General features: G+C 39.0%; 1 protein-coding gene across 1 annotated transcript in view; it reads right to left on the reverse strand.

Annotated features, from left to right (window-relative positions):
- Nucleotides 1–15,202, reverse strand: part of CACNA1D (calcium voltage-gated channel subunit alpha1 D) — a 329,318-nt gene that overhangs the window by 134,851 nt on the left and 179,265 nt on the right. Inside the window, exon 9 of the mRNA XM_074957788.1 lies at nt 7,441–7,610. Coding sequence (XP_074813889.1) covers nt 7,441–7,610 — 170 coding nt within the window. The remainder of the gene's footprint in view (nt 1–7,440; nt 7,611–15,202) is intronic.

Raw genomic sequence — 15,202 nt, forward strand, 5'->3', positions numbered from 1 at the left:
GGGTGTAGACCGGAAATTATTTACATTCTAACAGTTTCTCCATTGGAAAAAAAATTAACAAGATGAAAGGAAAAAAGTAGCATAAGAACATTGTATTTAGTTTGTTAAATTTTGCATTAATTGAGGGTGGGAACAACAACCGAAACAATATGATTGTACAGTCTATAGTTCTAAAACATGCTGTTCTAAAGTTACACTATAATCAGTTATACAGCTTCTGAAATGTTTTGGTAGGTTTTTTCATATCTGAATTTAAGAGATGCTTTTATATCTGGCTCACCTGCCTTTTGAAAAGGTAAGCCTACGCTTAAACTAGAACACTCTCAAACAAAGGCACACTTCAGTGGAAATCTAAATGGATAAAAATGAGCCTTTAGAAAGTTAAAGCACTGCAAACACCAACCTGTTTGAAGCATGCATTTGAAATAGCAGATCATTTACATGCATGATGCGTGTCTGCATGCAAAAGCTGTTTATTTCTATATTTTAGAAAAGGCATATATGTTTTCAAGAACCAACATATAAAATGCATCATCTGCACAAAAGAATGCTCAGCTGCAAAACAGAACACATTTTACCATGTTTATTGGAAGAACTGCTAAAGCAGCTAAATCTGCCTTTCTTCTTTTCCATTAAGTCGTCCAATGTAACCCCTTCGTGTTAAGTATATGTAATCCCATCATTTACGCAGTAGATGGCAGCAATTGCAATGCAAAAAAATAAAAATGTGTCCACATATACAATACAAGCAATGTCAGACAGAACACAGAATGAAATCACCAGCAGCACAACTAATTACAGCCTAAAATCTTTCACCGCTTACACTAATTTCTGCATTTTGGACCAAAATGTTCCTCTGAAGTCAATGGGAGTTGTTTCACTGAATTTGAAGGAACGGGGATTTGGTGCATAACAACAGTTTATGAAGTATTTTAGCAATGTATTTCTCATCTTAATAGTTAGAATGTGTGCCATTATTCAAAAGTACCTAACACTCACTGGTTAACAGTAAAAATCTTTACAGAATTACAAGGGTATCATATAAAACAGGGGTTTTCAAACTGGGGGGGTCAAGACCCCACAGGGGGTCATGAGGTTATTACATGGGGGGTGGGGTAGCGAACTGTCAGCCTCCACCCTAACCCCTGCTTTGCCTCCAGCATTTATAATAATGTTAAATATATAAAAACATGTTTTTAATTTATAAAGGGGGGTCGCACTCAGAGACTTGCTATTTGAAAGGGGTCACCACCAGTACAAAAGTTTGAGAACCACCGATATAAAATGTTTAATTTACTGAAGACAGAGGCATAGATTAAAATTTCAGAAATGATGCACTGAATGCATCCGATGAAGTGAGCTGTAGCTCACTAAAGCTTATGCTCAAATAAATTTGTTAGTCTCTAAGGTGCCACAAGTACTCCTTTTCTTTTTGAGAAATGATGAACTGACTTAGGAGCCTAAATCCCACTTAAGAAGTAGGTCACTTAGGCTAACCCCCATTGATTTAGGCTCCTAAGTGACTCAGGCACTTTTGAGTATTTTATCCACAGTTTAATTTTGCAGTGATTGCAGGACTGAGTCCCTTATTTCTGAATGTGTAGAGATCTGACAAACATCTGTGACCATGAACATTCCATGTGGAAAAGGGGCATGAATGGAGCTAGCAGGTCTACACTTTATGCTAAAGAATCCTTTCCGGAAATTAGTAATTTGTAGGAGTATATTCGGAAGGTGACCAAATTTATCTCACAAGTCTTTACAGACCTTTTCTGCAAGCTCATTATTCTGGTGCTTGTCATTTAAACTTCACTAAGCTCCCAAACCAGAAATTCAACTTCATAATGCAGACAAGAGGGCTCCTTCCTTCACCGAAGGGATCTGCTGAATATCTACATAGAAATCTTGCCTCCTTTTAGGCATACCTTCACAGGTAATCTGAAATGCAGCAGAGCACCTTCAGATAATCTTTGAGTGTCAAATGGAAGGAAGTGAGGCCACTTTGCAGCCCTTACACCTTCTTCACACATTGTCACAGATCATGCACAAAATTATATTTAGCTCTACTTTTTTAAACACATTTGCACAAATAGGCTAAGAGATTGCCTATTCAGTGGAAATGTCCATTCAGTATACATAAGTGGGCTTGCTTAGTGCCAATATGACACTGGCATATTATTAGTTTATTGTATAACAAAAACCAGTGCACTTTTGCACAGCACATTATAAAACTTTTATGACTCAAGTCAAATCAAAACTCATTTTCACTTAGTATCCTAAAGGGCACAACAACCCAGAGACCTTCTCAGATGCTTACATGTGCTTTGTTTGTTTTGTGGGGTAAAATAGACTTAAAGCCTGTGCCTCTGCCCACAGGAGGATCACCCATATCTCAGCTGCACGTGAGGTTCTAACCCATTGGTGCTTTCATGGTCCTAATTTTTGTTCATTGTTTTCATTTTCTTCTGCTTTATTTCAAAGCAGGTGGCATCCCTGCAGGCCAAGGTGAAAGTAGGAGGAAAGTATGGGTACAATTTCCAAAAGTGCCTAAGTGACTCAGTTTCAGAGTAGCAGCCATGTTTGTCTGTATCCGCAAAAAGAAAAGGAGTACTTGTGGCACCTTAGAGACTAACAAATTTATTTGAGCATAAGCTACAGCTCACTTCATTGGATGCATGCCATAGGACTTAGTGACTTAGGAGTTTTAGTGCTATTAACAAACACAGCTTTAGCAATAAGGACCCTAGGTCCTATTGACTTTCAACGAGATTTAGGCTCATATGTGCCTATGTCACTTTTGAAACTGGGACTTAAGGCTTGTCAACACAAGTTTTGTACTGATTTAGCTATAATTGGCATCTAAACACTGGCAAATTTTTAAACTGATAGAGTTAAAATGATATGAAAACTGTGTAGGCACCTAAGTCACTTAAAGAGCTTTTGAAAATTGTACCCACTGTCTAGAATCTGGCATCCTTAACTCCCAAACAAGCTCAGCTAGTAGCTAAAATACATGGACTTTTTTATTTACTTTGCAGGCACTAGGGGAAAGTTCTTTGGTGATGCTAGAGCTCCACTAGGAACAGCTGAAGAAACATGAGGGGGAAAAGTGGCTTTAAGCTACCTTTGCACTCCCTGATTTCTAGGGTTGCTGAAGGGCAATTTTGGGGTTCCTCTAAATTACATCTGGCTGCAAAGTCCCACTACAGCTTGGGAAATCTTCAGCTGGCCAGATCTGCCAGCTTTCTGGCTGCTTTCCACAGCTGGAACAGTACAAAACAGCCAGAGGAGGAACTGAAGCTCTGTCCCTAAGTGTCTAAAAGCTGAAGGCATCCAAAGGAGACCTTATCAGATCAAAGACAAAGCAGTACCAATGGAGTTCTGATAAATACATTAGGGTCCAGATTTTCAAAGAACTCTCACTGAAGTCAATAGGAATAATGAGAGTGCTGTGGTGATTAGTTAGTTCATTTGTACAGGGCTTTGAAAATGTAACCTGCTAAGTGCTCAGCAGCAGAGTTGTATTGTATTGGTTGAAGTGACTCTCCCCTGGCATTCCTCATATATTTCTCATGTTATCAATTTCATTTTGACACAGTATAAATAACCATCCTTGCCCCTGAAAGGCTGCCCATGGTCTGAACATCAACATCAAGGTTTTCCGCAAAAATGTGTTTTAATTTCTTTCCCCCACAAATTCCCTGCCCTGAAAGTATCTTCTGACAATTAACATAACCTAAAATAACATAATCATTAACAGTGTACAGACAAAGGCCGCCCCATTCTTTCCACAGCTAAGTAAAGACATGGTTCTGCTGTATGGGGGAACCTAACCCACAGGGAACCCATTCCCAGATCTCCACAGCCTGTTGCAAGCTACTGAGCACTGCTCTGGGGCAGCTCTCTCTAGGGCAGTGAAAGGATAGGTCTGAGATTAGGACAGGCTGCAGAAGGGATGCGATCTGGCCACTACGTCTGCATACTGCATGGGTTTCCTGGCCAATAACCCCATTAGTGGCTGCATGGATGTACAGCACTCTGCCATTGATTTGGGCAAGAAGATTGTGACCCTGTATAGGTCCCATGCACATGGTCTGTTTTCTCAGGATTTGTTCAGTGACCACCGTGACGTTGCACTCCATATTTTTATAAAAATATGTTTATAAGTGTGGATATGATATAACTGGAATATGCTTTATGCAAAAGATCTCTTGTAAGGTATCATTACAAAGCTTATAATCTACTGAGGGTGGTCATCCTATTTGTATGAATGTATCGTTCTTGTATCTGAAACTAGGAATATGACTATAACTCTGAGGTCCTATTGTAATTATGCAAAGTGTGGGCCATTAATGGTGGTCTGGAATCTTGATGGCTCCCATTAACTAGGACAATTGGTTGTAGATGGCTCTGTCTACTTGTAAGCCTTCCTGTATACTGTGTGCCAGCGAGTGGGTAATGAAGTCTCACAGGACATGTGAACATGTCACATGATACTGGAATCCATCTTTAACCTGGTGCTTTCCCATTTAGAAGGAGGGGGGAACCCAGAGAGACACAAAGGATTCCCACCTTGTGCCAAAGCTATAATAGGAGGTGGAACAGAACAAAGGGGTCCCAATCATGTTGAATCCTCTGCTTTTCCCCTAAGATGCCTGCTGGAACTAACAAGAACTGTACTGGGGAAAGGACTGGGCCCAGACTAAGAAGGAGTCTAATCTGTGAAAGAAGCTTATTGAAACATCTCTGAGGGTGAGATTTACCTGACTTGCGTGTTTTGGCTTTATTTTACTTGGTGACTTACTTTGTTCTATTTGTTATTACACCAGACCCTCGCTAGAACGCAGGATTTGGGATCCATGCGCGGTACCGCATTAACGTGGGGACCGTGTTAAAATGGATTCCAATTAAAGTAATTAAATTTGGGATCCATGGCCGCGACCGCGTTATATGCAAATTCGCGCTATATAGACGCGTGTTCTAGCGAGGGTCCGGTGCACTTGGAACCACTTAAATCCTACTTTTTATTCTTAATAAAATCACTTTTGTTTACTATTGAACCCAGAGTAAGTGATTAGTACCTGGGGGAGCAAACAGCTGTGCATCTCTCTCTATCAGTGTTACAGAGGGTGGACAATTTATGAGTTTATCCTGTATAAGCTTTATACAGAGTAAGACGGATTTATTTGGGGTTTGGATCCCATTGGGAACTGAGTGCCACGGTGCTGGAGACAGGAGCACTTCTTAAGCTGTTTTCAGTTAAGTCTGAAGCTTTGGGGGGGTCTGTGGGTCTGTGTTTGCAGCAGGCTAGCATTCTGGCTCAACAAGGCCCAAACTGGCAGAGAAAACGGGCTCAGAGGTAGTCTCAGCACATCAGGTGACAGTCCCAAGGGGGTGTCTATGACTGAACCCCTCACAGCCACCATGTGGACCCCAACTGTACTCTCTAAAACATACAAACTTCTTTTATATCTTAGTCTTTTATACTGAGACCCATTACGCCAGTATATGAGTGCTTTCCACATAAGATCAATAGCAATAGCAATGCCTAGTGAACTCCAGACTGTCTCTGCCTCTTCTACCTTTCAAGGATTAAAACTCTGCATGGGCTGTCTTTTATACATACACATTACCCCTTTTAGGTAACAGCACCAGCCCAAGCTTGCGTCCCACTCTCCCATAGTATCAAGGATAAAACTCTGTTTCCTCTAAGACAGTAACATGGGTTCAGACTTTATTGGCACTGTGAACCAAAAAGTCTAAAATTCTGGAATCTGGAACTCTGGGGACGGGAGTTAGCCTAAATATTATTTTTATGTAGCAATAAGTTCCAAAAACAAAAAAACGATTTCAATAATTTTCAGGAACAAACCATGCAATATTTACCAGTTGTGACAAACGTTATGCCTGGAAATCATTTCTAGCTACAACGCTGATTTGCAAATCAATGAAGTATTACACTGATGTTCAAAAGCTAAGATATTATTGAAATATTTTAAACATATGATAAATATGTTTAAAAGAATGCAGTTTTTCATAATTAAATAACAATACTATAATAGCAATATCAATAATAATGAATATGCATTAATGTGATATGGAATACTGTTCAGTTTCTGTCTATGACAAATCACTCCTTGCCAGATTCTGATACCCCTATTTATACTGAATAGTATCTTGCTGGGTAAATAGCTCCCATTGGTTCCAGTAGAACTATCTGAGGAGTACTACTCAACATAAATAAGGGTGTCAAAATCTGGCCCTCAACCTCCAAGGGTAACTGCACTTCGTTATGAAACCCCACAACAGAAATATTCTAATTCCACATGATCACTCATCCAAAGCATCATACATTTCATATTAAGACTTTAACCACTACTTTGCAAATAAAGTAGAAAGTATAAAAACCTTTCCATTAGAGGTATATTTGAAATTTCTGAGTTACACAGACTCTAACTGACAACTACAAACCATGTACAATTGTTGCAAAATCATAAAATTAACATCTTCATTGTAGGCATTTCTGCTAAGACTTTTTGGTGTAGAAGCATTTGAGGACTGTCGTGATATAAATCTGAATGCGTTAAAACATTCATCGTTACCATTGACATTAGTGCAGTACTTTATAATAGGTGAACTATATAAAGTAAGCAACAGTGATCTTTTTATAATGTTGACTAAAAGTCCCTAAAGATTTCAAGTATTTCACCTCAAGTAAACACTCCTCATAAAGATATTTTCATATACCAAATTGGTGCACTGTGGAGTCACACCCTGGCTTGCTGTACAGTAACCCACTGCCCAGACCTAGCCTTAACTGCTAGACAGGAGGGGATGTCTGAGGTGAAATTTCTTTCCTCACAGAATTAGTGGAAACCATCTTTTTTAACACAATAGAAGGCTTTAACATTTAATCTTTAGGTTTTTCTCAATGTCTCCTATTTCTTGGGCTTTGAATGTGGAGTTAAGAATGTACTTTTTTCTGAGCCATTTTCTTCTAACTCTAATACACACAGCCACTGACAATCATATATCCCTTTTGGCTATGCCAGCAAGAGTCTAGATTTGAAATGTCATTGAGATGCATGCAATTTGTATAGCCACTATTATTTTAGAAACCAAAAATAAAATAAACAACCTTTATAAAACAATGCTTTTCAAACCTTGATAGTGGGTATCAAAATAGAGTGTGGATCATGGTTTGTACAGGAGTAAAGCAGGGCAAAATCTGGGGATATGTTTCCAGTCCATTTTTTTATGGCAGTAGGTAACTGAATATTGTATTAATAAAGATATGAATGCTCAACTAATGCATATTTTTACACAACACAAAATTAGTATAGTAATATTTGATATGCTATATCCTCTCCCTTATATTAACTCTTCTCCAAGCAGTCCAATTGTCTTTCAGTGGGAGTATAACATGTAAAGAATACGTACTGTTCCGTTTGCCTTCTTCATCACCCTCCTCCTCATTCTCAGGGTCAATGTCTTCTGCCTGTGTAATCCAATCTAAATATCCCTTCAGATCCTCTTCAAGCTGCTGCTTTTCACGCAGCTTCTGAAAGTCCCCTCGGGCTTTGGCTTTTTCTCTTTCCTTGGAAAATTCCCTATTGATTTCAGATAAAACAGAACAAATATTGATTATAAGGCTGCATGGCATTTTTGACCAGGAATTTACATTGAAGAATAGATATTGACACAGCAAAAGAACTAAAGATACTATACAGAAGATTTGAAAGATTCGTTCAAAGCAAGACTGTGGTGCTAAAAGTTCATGACAAATTTCTTTCAAGCTACACTTTTCATAACTGGTAATAAATACAGTTTATAAAAATCAAGAATTCTATGTATCAAAGAGTACAGTTTCTATGATTTTGGCCTCTACACTCTTTGAAGCCTCAACTATTGTGAAGTTTAAGTCTAATTAAAAAAATTAAGCATTATTCTGTCTGGCTCCACCACAATTTATATTCCCAGTTTTAGCAGCGTACTCCCCAACTGAACTGAGGGTACTTGGAGAGAGTGCTGCTTCCAACACAAAAAGTAGATGCTGGTTTAGAGTTGCCCTCACCTTTGTTAACTCTGAGTTAGGTGCTTTGCCAAAACTATTTATGTCAGTACATGTCCTGACTATGCTTCACAGACAAAGGATCTCCCTTAGGTGGTCTTACTTTCCATTAGGTCAAGTAGAGAGGTTGCTCAAGATTTTGAACCTTTTTCCCCTTTATTCTCTGTGAGAAGGCCTCCCAAATCCTGTTACTCATAAATCAGGATTATGCCCTTTTGACTGGAAATATAATCTATCCAGTACAGCCTGTTGTGATTCCGTTCATCCCTTGTGCCACTGCTTATCATGAGATTCTCTTCAAATGGTGTGTGGCTCATACTCTGCCCTTACTTTTGCCAGGGTGTTACCACAATGACTTCCAAGTGAAGTACTTTCTTGCAACATGTACTTTGACACATGGTCCACACAGGTTTTTGAGACACATCATGCAACATCATGGCTGTGAGCTCCAGGTCTTCCTTTGCTAGAGTGTTCAAACATTTTCTAAGGTGCTTACGTACCAACAGATATGGTACTTGTGTATAAGAACCATCGGTTGCAAATAGGTCAAAAGTGATAGTACTGTCACTATAGGACTTCTTGCAAAAGATCTGAAGGGTCCTCATCTTAAACCTATCATTGGACCTAATTTTATCCACAGGTAGGCTGGCAACTCTTCCATTTGATTCAATAGGAGTTTTGCCCTTCTACCAGGGGAAGGAATTGGTTCCATTATTTGGAAAGTGAAGCGTACTCTATTGGAAAATTTCCAGCCAGTTTGTGACAGGGCACAAAAGAAGCTTAACAAAGAGGTATTAAAATAGGAAGCTCCGAAATAACACGGGCTAGATTGTGCCTGTTCGGCTGGCCCACATTTACATGGGTGATTATTACAAAAGAAAATGCCCAATGTTCAGGTTTCACTTTAAGGAAATGACATTACAGCTTGGGGAACGACTAACTGAATTTTTAATTCAATCGTTTACAAAAAATATTACAACTGCTAGGTATTAGTAATTAAATATCAAATGTAGGTATGCAGACCAGATATTTGTAGTTCAACTCCACTTCTAATCTAATTTATAAAATCTAATAGTGATCAATACATTGCACAGGAAATGACAGAACAGACACCACAAGCAAATGAACATTGCAAAAGAAATGTCCACCCACAATAATCCCACACTGGCCAATTTTTAATGTCCTTCTATTAACATTTTTGTGTGATTTCGACTTTCTCTACAGTTGGACTGGCTACAGTTACAGAGAGTGAGGGCAGGCACTATGCAAACTTCCTCACACAGCTATGCTACTGCATTTCAACGTTCCCATTATGCTACTTCTGACAGCTCTAAATAAGCCTTAGGATTACGTTATTTAGTAATTTTATTATATGGACAAATGTCTATTGACAATGACAAGTAGACAAGTAAGCTCGTTTTCATTTTTGTTCAGAACTGGGATTTGAACCCAAGCCAATGTATTAATACACGGAGGGCCGTGTCCTCAAGTCCCAACTCAGCCATTGCTCAGACAAAACTTTCATGGATTTCAGTCAGAGCAAGGACTTCATAATTGATCTTGCTGCCACTTATAATCCATAGAGAAGGAAAATGCAATAGAGAGATATATAATATTAGCTAGCTAATTAACTATTTGTGCCTGCTATCGCTTAGCTAAATACTAATATTTCCATCCACAGTTCTTGCAGGAGACGAAAGGCAGGCCCAGAATTGTGCTTACAAAATAAGGAGGCTGGGTTGAGGCTTTGCTTAAAATCTGGCTTTTCATGTGCAGTTATACTCTGAAAAGTGACTGGGAAATGGCATTGTGGGGTTCCTAGTTTCTTGAATCTATGATTTCCAGGTCAAATTTACTCAGTTTACAAGTAAAAAGATGTTTTCCCTAACTACCAGCCCTAAAAATTTTAACATGGAATCTGAAAGTCAAATTGAGCTCTTTTTGCTCTTGTGCATTATCACAAGTAAGGATTTGGCAGTGGGAAAATACTTAACATTGCTGTTGACGATGAATGTACACGCCAGAAAAGAGAGCGGCGCACTGTCCCAGTGTGGTATTGGCTCTGCAGTGCTAAGAGGAGTAACAAGTAGCAATGACTTATTTTTCTTGGTAAGCCTGGAAACGTAACTAGGAATACACACAAGTAGCAGCAGGAGCAGCTTTAGGGGAGCGTGAGAAGGTTCCTTACATTGTCATAAGGAAGAAGATAAAACATGGCGGATGTATGCATTTATAAACACACACACATTCACATGTATATATCTAAAATCAAACTGGGCATACACCAGCAGTAAATGCTATACCAGTAGCCAGCATTTGCAGGGTCAGGCCTTAAAAGATAGCACACTTCAAAAGTGGAAGAGCCATTAGTGAATCGAAACATTGCGTTTAACTTTAGTGCAAATACAAATGGCATCAACGTATCTTCTGCAAATTAGATTCTGCCCTCAGTTACACCACTGTAAATCTAGAGTAACACTATTGAAGTCAATGAAGTTACTAAGATTTTACACCAGCGCAAGTAAGAGAAGAATCTGGCCTTCTGTATTTTTAATAGAATACTGTTTGTGTTGAGATAGGTTTATTGAAAGTTAAGAAAATTAATGACTTTCTGGAAAGAAAACTGCAGACTTATGAGATGGGACCAACTCTTGGGCAGTGCACACAGGTTCTTGCACAGTGGACCTATGTCCAGTTTGGCAGGATGGATAGAATCCCTCCCAACCCAGTGGCAGAAAGTGGGACAGCCAGGGAGACACACCCTGTGGTCTCCTTAGGAGAGGAGTTTTGGCCAGTGAATTTGTGTAGCCCTGCGTCTGATGACCCACATTCCTCCATCCACTTTATTACAGAGAGTGCCAACTGGGAGCCGTGCTCCCTGATGTACAGATAGTGCAGAGTCCCCTTGGGCACAGGGCTGTATTAAGGAATAAGTATGGGCACATACCTAAGGCTTCCGCCCTGGCTATGCCATTGAAATTGCAACTTTCATTCAAAAATAAATTGTTTCTAGACCTCATGGTTGCCAAGAAAACCTTGTAAACATTACCTGAGTGTAAATAATGCAGACAGCCTGAAACAATAGTTCTGAAAGGTATGAACTGCCCTGTTCATCTTAATAGAGTATTCAGCTCCATTCTCTGAGTCCTCCCCCTGCAGAATCTTCTCGGTTGACTGGAGGCTGAGTTATCCCTCACCCATACAGAACCCAGCCCTCCTGAAGACAAGGCGCTGTAGTCCAGTGAGGGAACTGTACTCCAGAGAGGAGCAGTGGCAAGCCACCACCTGCCCAGCAGACGGATCTTGTGTGGATGGGTGGCCCCTGACACTGCTATTCCAGGGAGAGGCATGATTATGGTGCAGGGACATAACCTACTTATAACCTTCATTAATTTATTGATAAGAAAAACCTGTCAAAATATGAGCTGCAATTATTTTAATACTGTTTAAAGAATTGTGAGAATATGTAAATAAATCTAAAAAAATAAATAGCAGAGTAGAATCTATTTAGTTTTCTCCCATTTTGAATGATTGTATAATTTATAGTTTGCAGCGTTGTTGTTGCTGTGTTGGTCATGAGAGAGATAAGGTAGGTGAGGTAAAACCTTTTATTGATGGAAGGGACAAGCTTTTGAACTTCACAGGAAGAGGAAGAGCTCTGTGAAGCTCAAAAGCTTGTCCCTTCCACAAACCGAAATTGGTCCAATAAATTATATTACCTCACCTAGCTGTTCTCTCTGTATAATTTACACGTGAAGGAGACCAGTTTATACTGCTCTTATTCACTGTCGCTTTCCATGTAAATAAAAGATATTTTCTTGGGATTCACACATGATTCAACTCCAAACTATATATATTTGACCCATTATTTCAAGAGCAATGGCATTAGTATTTGGTTGAACGGTGAGCTCAATAAAGCAGCTGTACTTGTAATTGTCATGAAATCTGGAAATGTATATTCAAGCATAACACAAACCATCAGTGGCAGACCCAATGTGGGAAAAGATCCCTTTGAATTTACAACAACATTTCCATAAAATCCCTAGACTGTCCATAGTCCCTGGTAAACCCCAGTGTCCACAGACTGGCACACCTTACAGAAGATAGTCTGGATTTATGCTGACCTTTGTGGGAGTGGGAACTACAGCCGTATTGATAGAGAAAGCAGTGGGAACCCCAAACTAAATAGGAGAATATGATATCCTCACACTCTGAATTTCAACTGTTACACCCTGAAAAATTTTTCATTCCACATCACATATTTCTAAAAGGTATGGATTGTTAATACCACTAGATTTACCAATGCAGGCCCTCCACTGCCAATCCTACATTTTAGTTTGCCAACTGACAAAGTCTACACTGGTGTAAACTTCCTCAGAAATTTTCCCCTTTCGGTATTTCTTTTTTCTTAAAGGAACTACTACTTAGGGATATGTCAAGATCTGAAAAGTTCTTCCCCATTAAATTTTTATACAAAACTCAGTGACCATAGACAGTTTAGGAAGCTTTCATGAGCCCCTCCTTAAAATTAAACCTGTTCTCTCCATCCTTTCTCAGTTTGGTACAGTTGTTCATTAAGGGCTGAAATTCAAACACAGGCTGTAATGAGCAATTTTAGTATAAATTTTATGTCTCTTTATTTAGTGTAGGTTTCAGAGTAGCAGCCGTGTTAGTCTGTATCCGCAAAAAGAAAAGGAGTACTTGTGGCACCTAAGGCCACAAGTACTCCTTTTCTTTTTGCGGATACAGACTAACACGGCTACTACTCTGAAACCTGTCATTATGCAAGGCACTGAATTTAGCCATGTGGAGTGGAAATCAATCAACTTCATGAAAAAACTCGTACAGATACAGACAGACATCATCTTCCTTTCCAAATGCAAACAGATGGACATCATACCAAAAGGACTGAAGGTAAATATGTTAGTCTCTAAGGTGCCACAAGTACTCCTTTTATTTAGTGTAGGAACTGAATTTTGTCAGCCCCCCATCAGAAAATACTTCCCAGTTAATATGATATCACAGGGACAATTGTTGAAGAACTTATCCTTTTGAAGCTAGTATCTTTTCTTCACATGAAATGACATATTAGGAAATAAATATGAGTTTTAATCAACTAAGAACTGCAGAATTTAGCCCACATATTTTTAATAAGATATGTGCAACCATAGGTAAGGTATTGTGTTGCCAATACTGTATGACATGGAAATAATAGAAAGCCTCTTACTTTTAAATATTACATCTAAGTTTGGTGTCAGTATATTACCTTCCTAGAGTGGCACAAAAGTGTTCCATGAACTGCTTTGGGTCTTTCGCAAAGCAAATATATTAATTGTTTAATTTATTCAAGAATTAAAAAGCTCTTCACATGCATTCACTCCACTTTTGTCTTTCACTTGATATTGCAGAAACTAAATATGGAGGCATTTACTACAGCTCTTCCCAGTTAGGACTTAATTCAAAAAAATTAGATTTGGCATACACAGAACATAATCCTGATTTATTAGATGGTATTTTAATGAAGCTGGAGAACACCAGCACTCGCTTTCCATTTACTACTCTCCACCAAGCATCCCGAGAGGAGATACTTTAAAAGGGCATCTCCTTTTACAAAAATGTTTATGAAAAAAAAGCCACTCAGCAGATCTGTCTGAGAATTAAGTGCTTTATTAAAAATTTTAAAAAGTGTAATTGTTTGGGCAGACAGGGTCATAAGTCCTTTAGAACAGTGGTTCTCAACCAGGGATACATGTACCCCTGGGGGTATGTAGAGGTCTTCCAGGGGGCACATCAACTCACCTAAATATTTGCCTAGTTTTACAACAGGCTACATAAAAAGCACTAGCGAAGTCAGTACAAACTAAAATTTCATAGAAACAATGACTTGTTTATACTGCCCTATACACTGAAATGTAAGTACAATATTTATATTCCAATTGATTTATTTTATAATTATATGGTATAAATAAGAAAGTAAGCAATTTTTAAGTAATAGTGTGCTCTGACACTTCTGTATTTTTATGTCTGATTTTGTAAGCAAGTAGTTTTTAAGTGAGGTGAAACTTGGGTTACGCAAGACAAACCAGAATCCTGATAGGGGTACAGTAGTCTGGAAAGGTTGAGAGCCACTGCTTTAGAAAATCCTGTTTTCTTCACAGAAGGCTGGTTTTAAGCTCATATTGGATACAGAGGGTACAAATGGGGCAGTTCTCGTTTCCGTCATTTGCCAACTTAGCTGTGGGTCTGCTATCCCAGGGGTGGTATCTCTTGAGAAAATAGATACCCTGGTGTGCTGTGGAATCAAGACAAGGGACTTTTGTTGGCTGCTGCTAAGACTTCTTGATTTGCTCAATTAAGTTGTTCAAGTTTGCTTCATAAGAGTGATGGATATATGGTGTTTCTGGGTGAAGCACTATTGACAGCTGCTGCTATTGAAAGGATCAAAGTAAAATAAGTCATTTAAAAAATACAACAATTGGCAAGGATGCTACTTCTAGCAGCACTTCACTCAGGGCTGAACCAGCTACTAACTTTTTATTAAAATAAGTGCACGCAGGGAATTAAACACAGTCCTCTACATACACAGTTAGGTTTTGGGGGGTTTTGTAAACACAGCGTAGAAGTCAGGCATTGTCATGGTGAAGCATGACTGCAATTTATCAGTGGGGGGAGTTGCAGCAGCATTCTATCTCCAAGATTATGATGTTTTTCACTTTTATTTAAAAAAAACAGCTGATCATGTAAGGGAGTGTAATTCCCTTCCTGGGTCTCCATTTACAACAATGTGTTAACTTCAGTGGAGTTGAATAGGTTTAACTGAATGCAGAATTTGGCTGTATGGTAGGTTTTCTGTCACAGTACAATGGTGAAAAAATCATCCCTTAGACATACACACCTGGCCTTCTCTGAAGTTAATAGAAACCATGTGTGCATGTGTAAGAGTAGAATTTCGCCATATGGGATTAGCTTGTTATCACTATCGTCTTCATAGGTGTCCTCCCCCAAATTTGATTGGGCCAGACTCTGCTTTCACACCAGTGTAAACTATAAACTTTGGCAAAGTTACTTTGGGTTACACTAGCATGTATGAGCTCAAACTCTGGCCTATTGCCTGTAAAATCTCAGTTTAAA

Source organism: Natator depressus, chromosome 7 (assembly GCF_965152275.1).
Source record: "Natator depressus isolate rNatDep1 chromosome 7, rNatDep2.hap1, whole genome shotgun sequence".
In the NCBI taxonomy this organism is placed as follows: Eukaryota; Metazoa; Chordata; order Testudines; family Cheloniidae; genus Natator; species Natator depressus.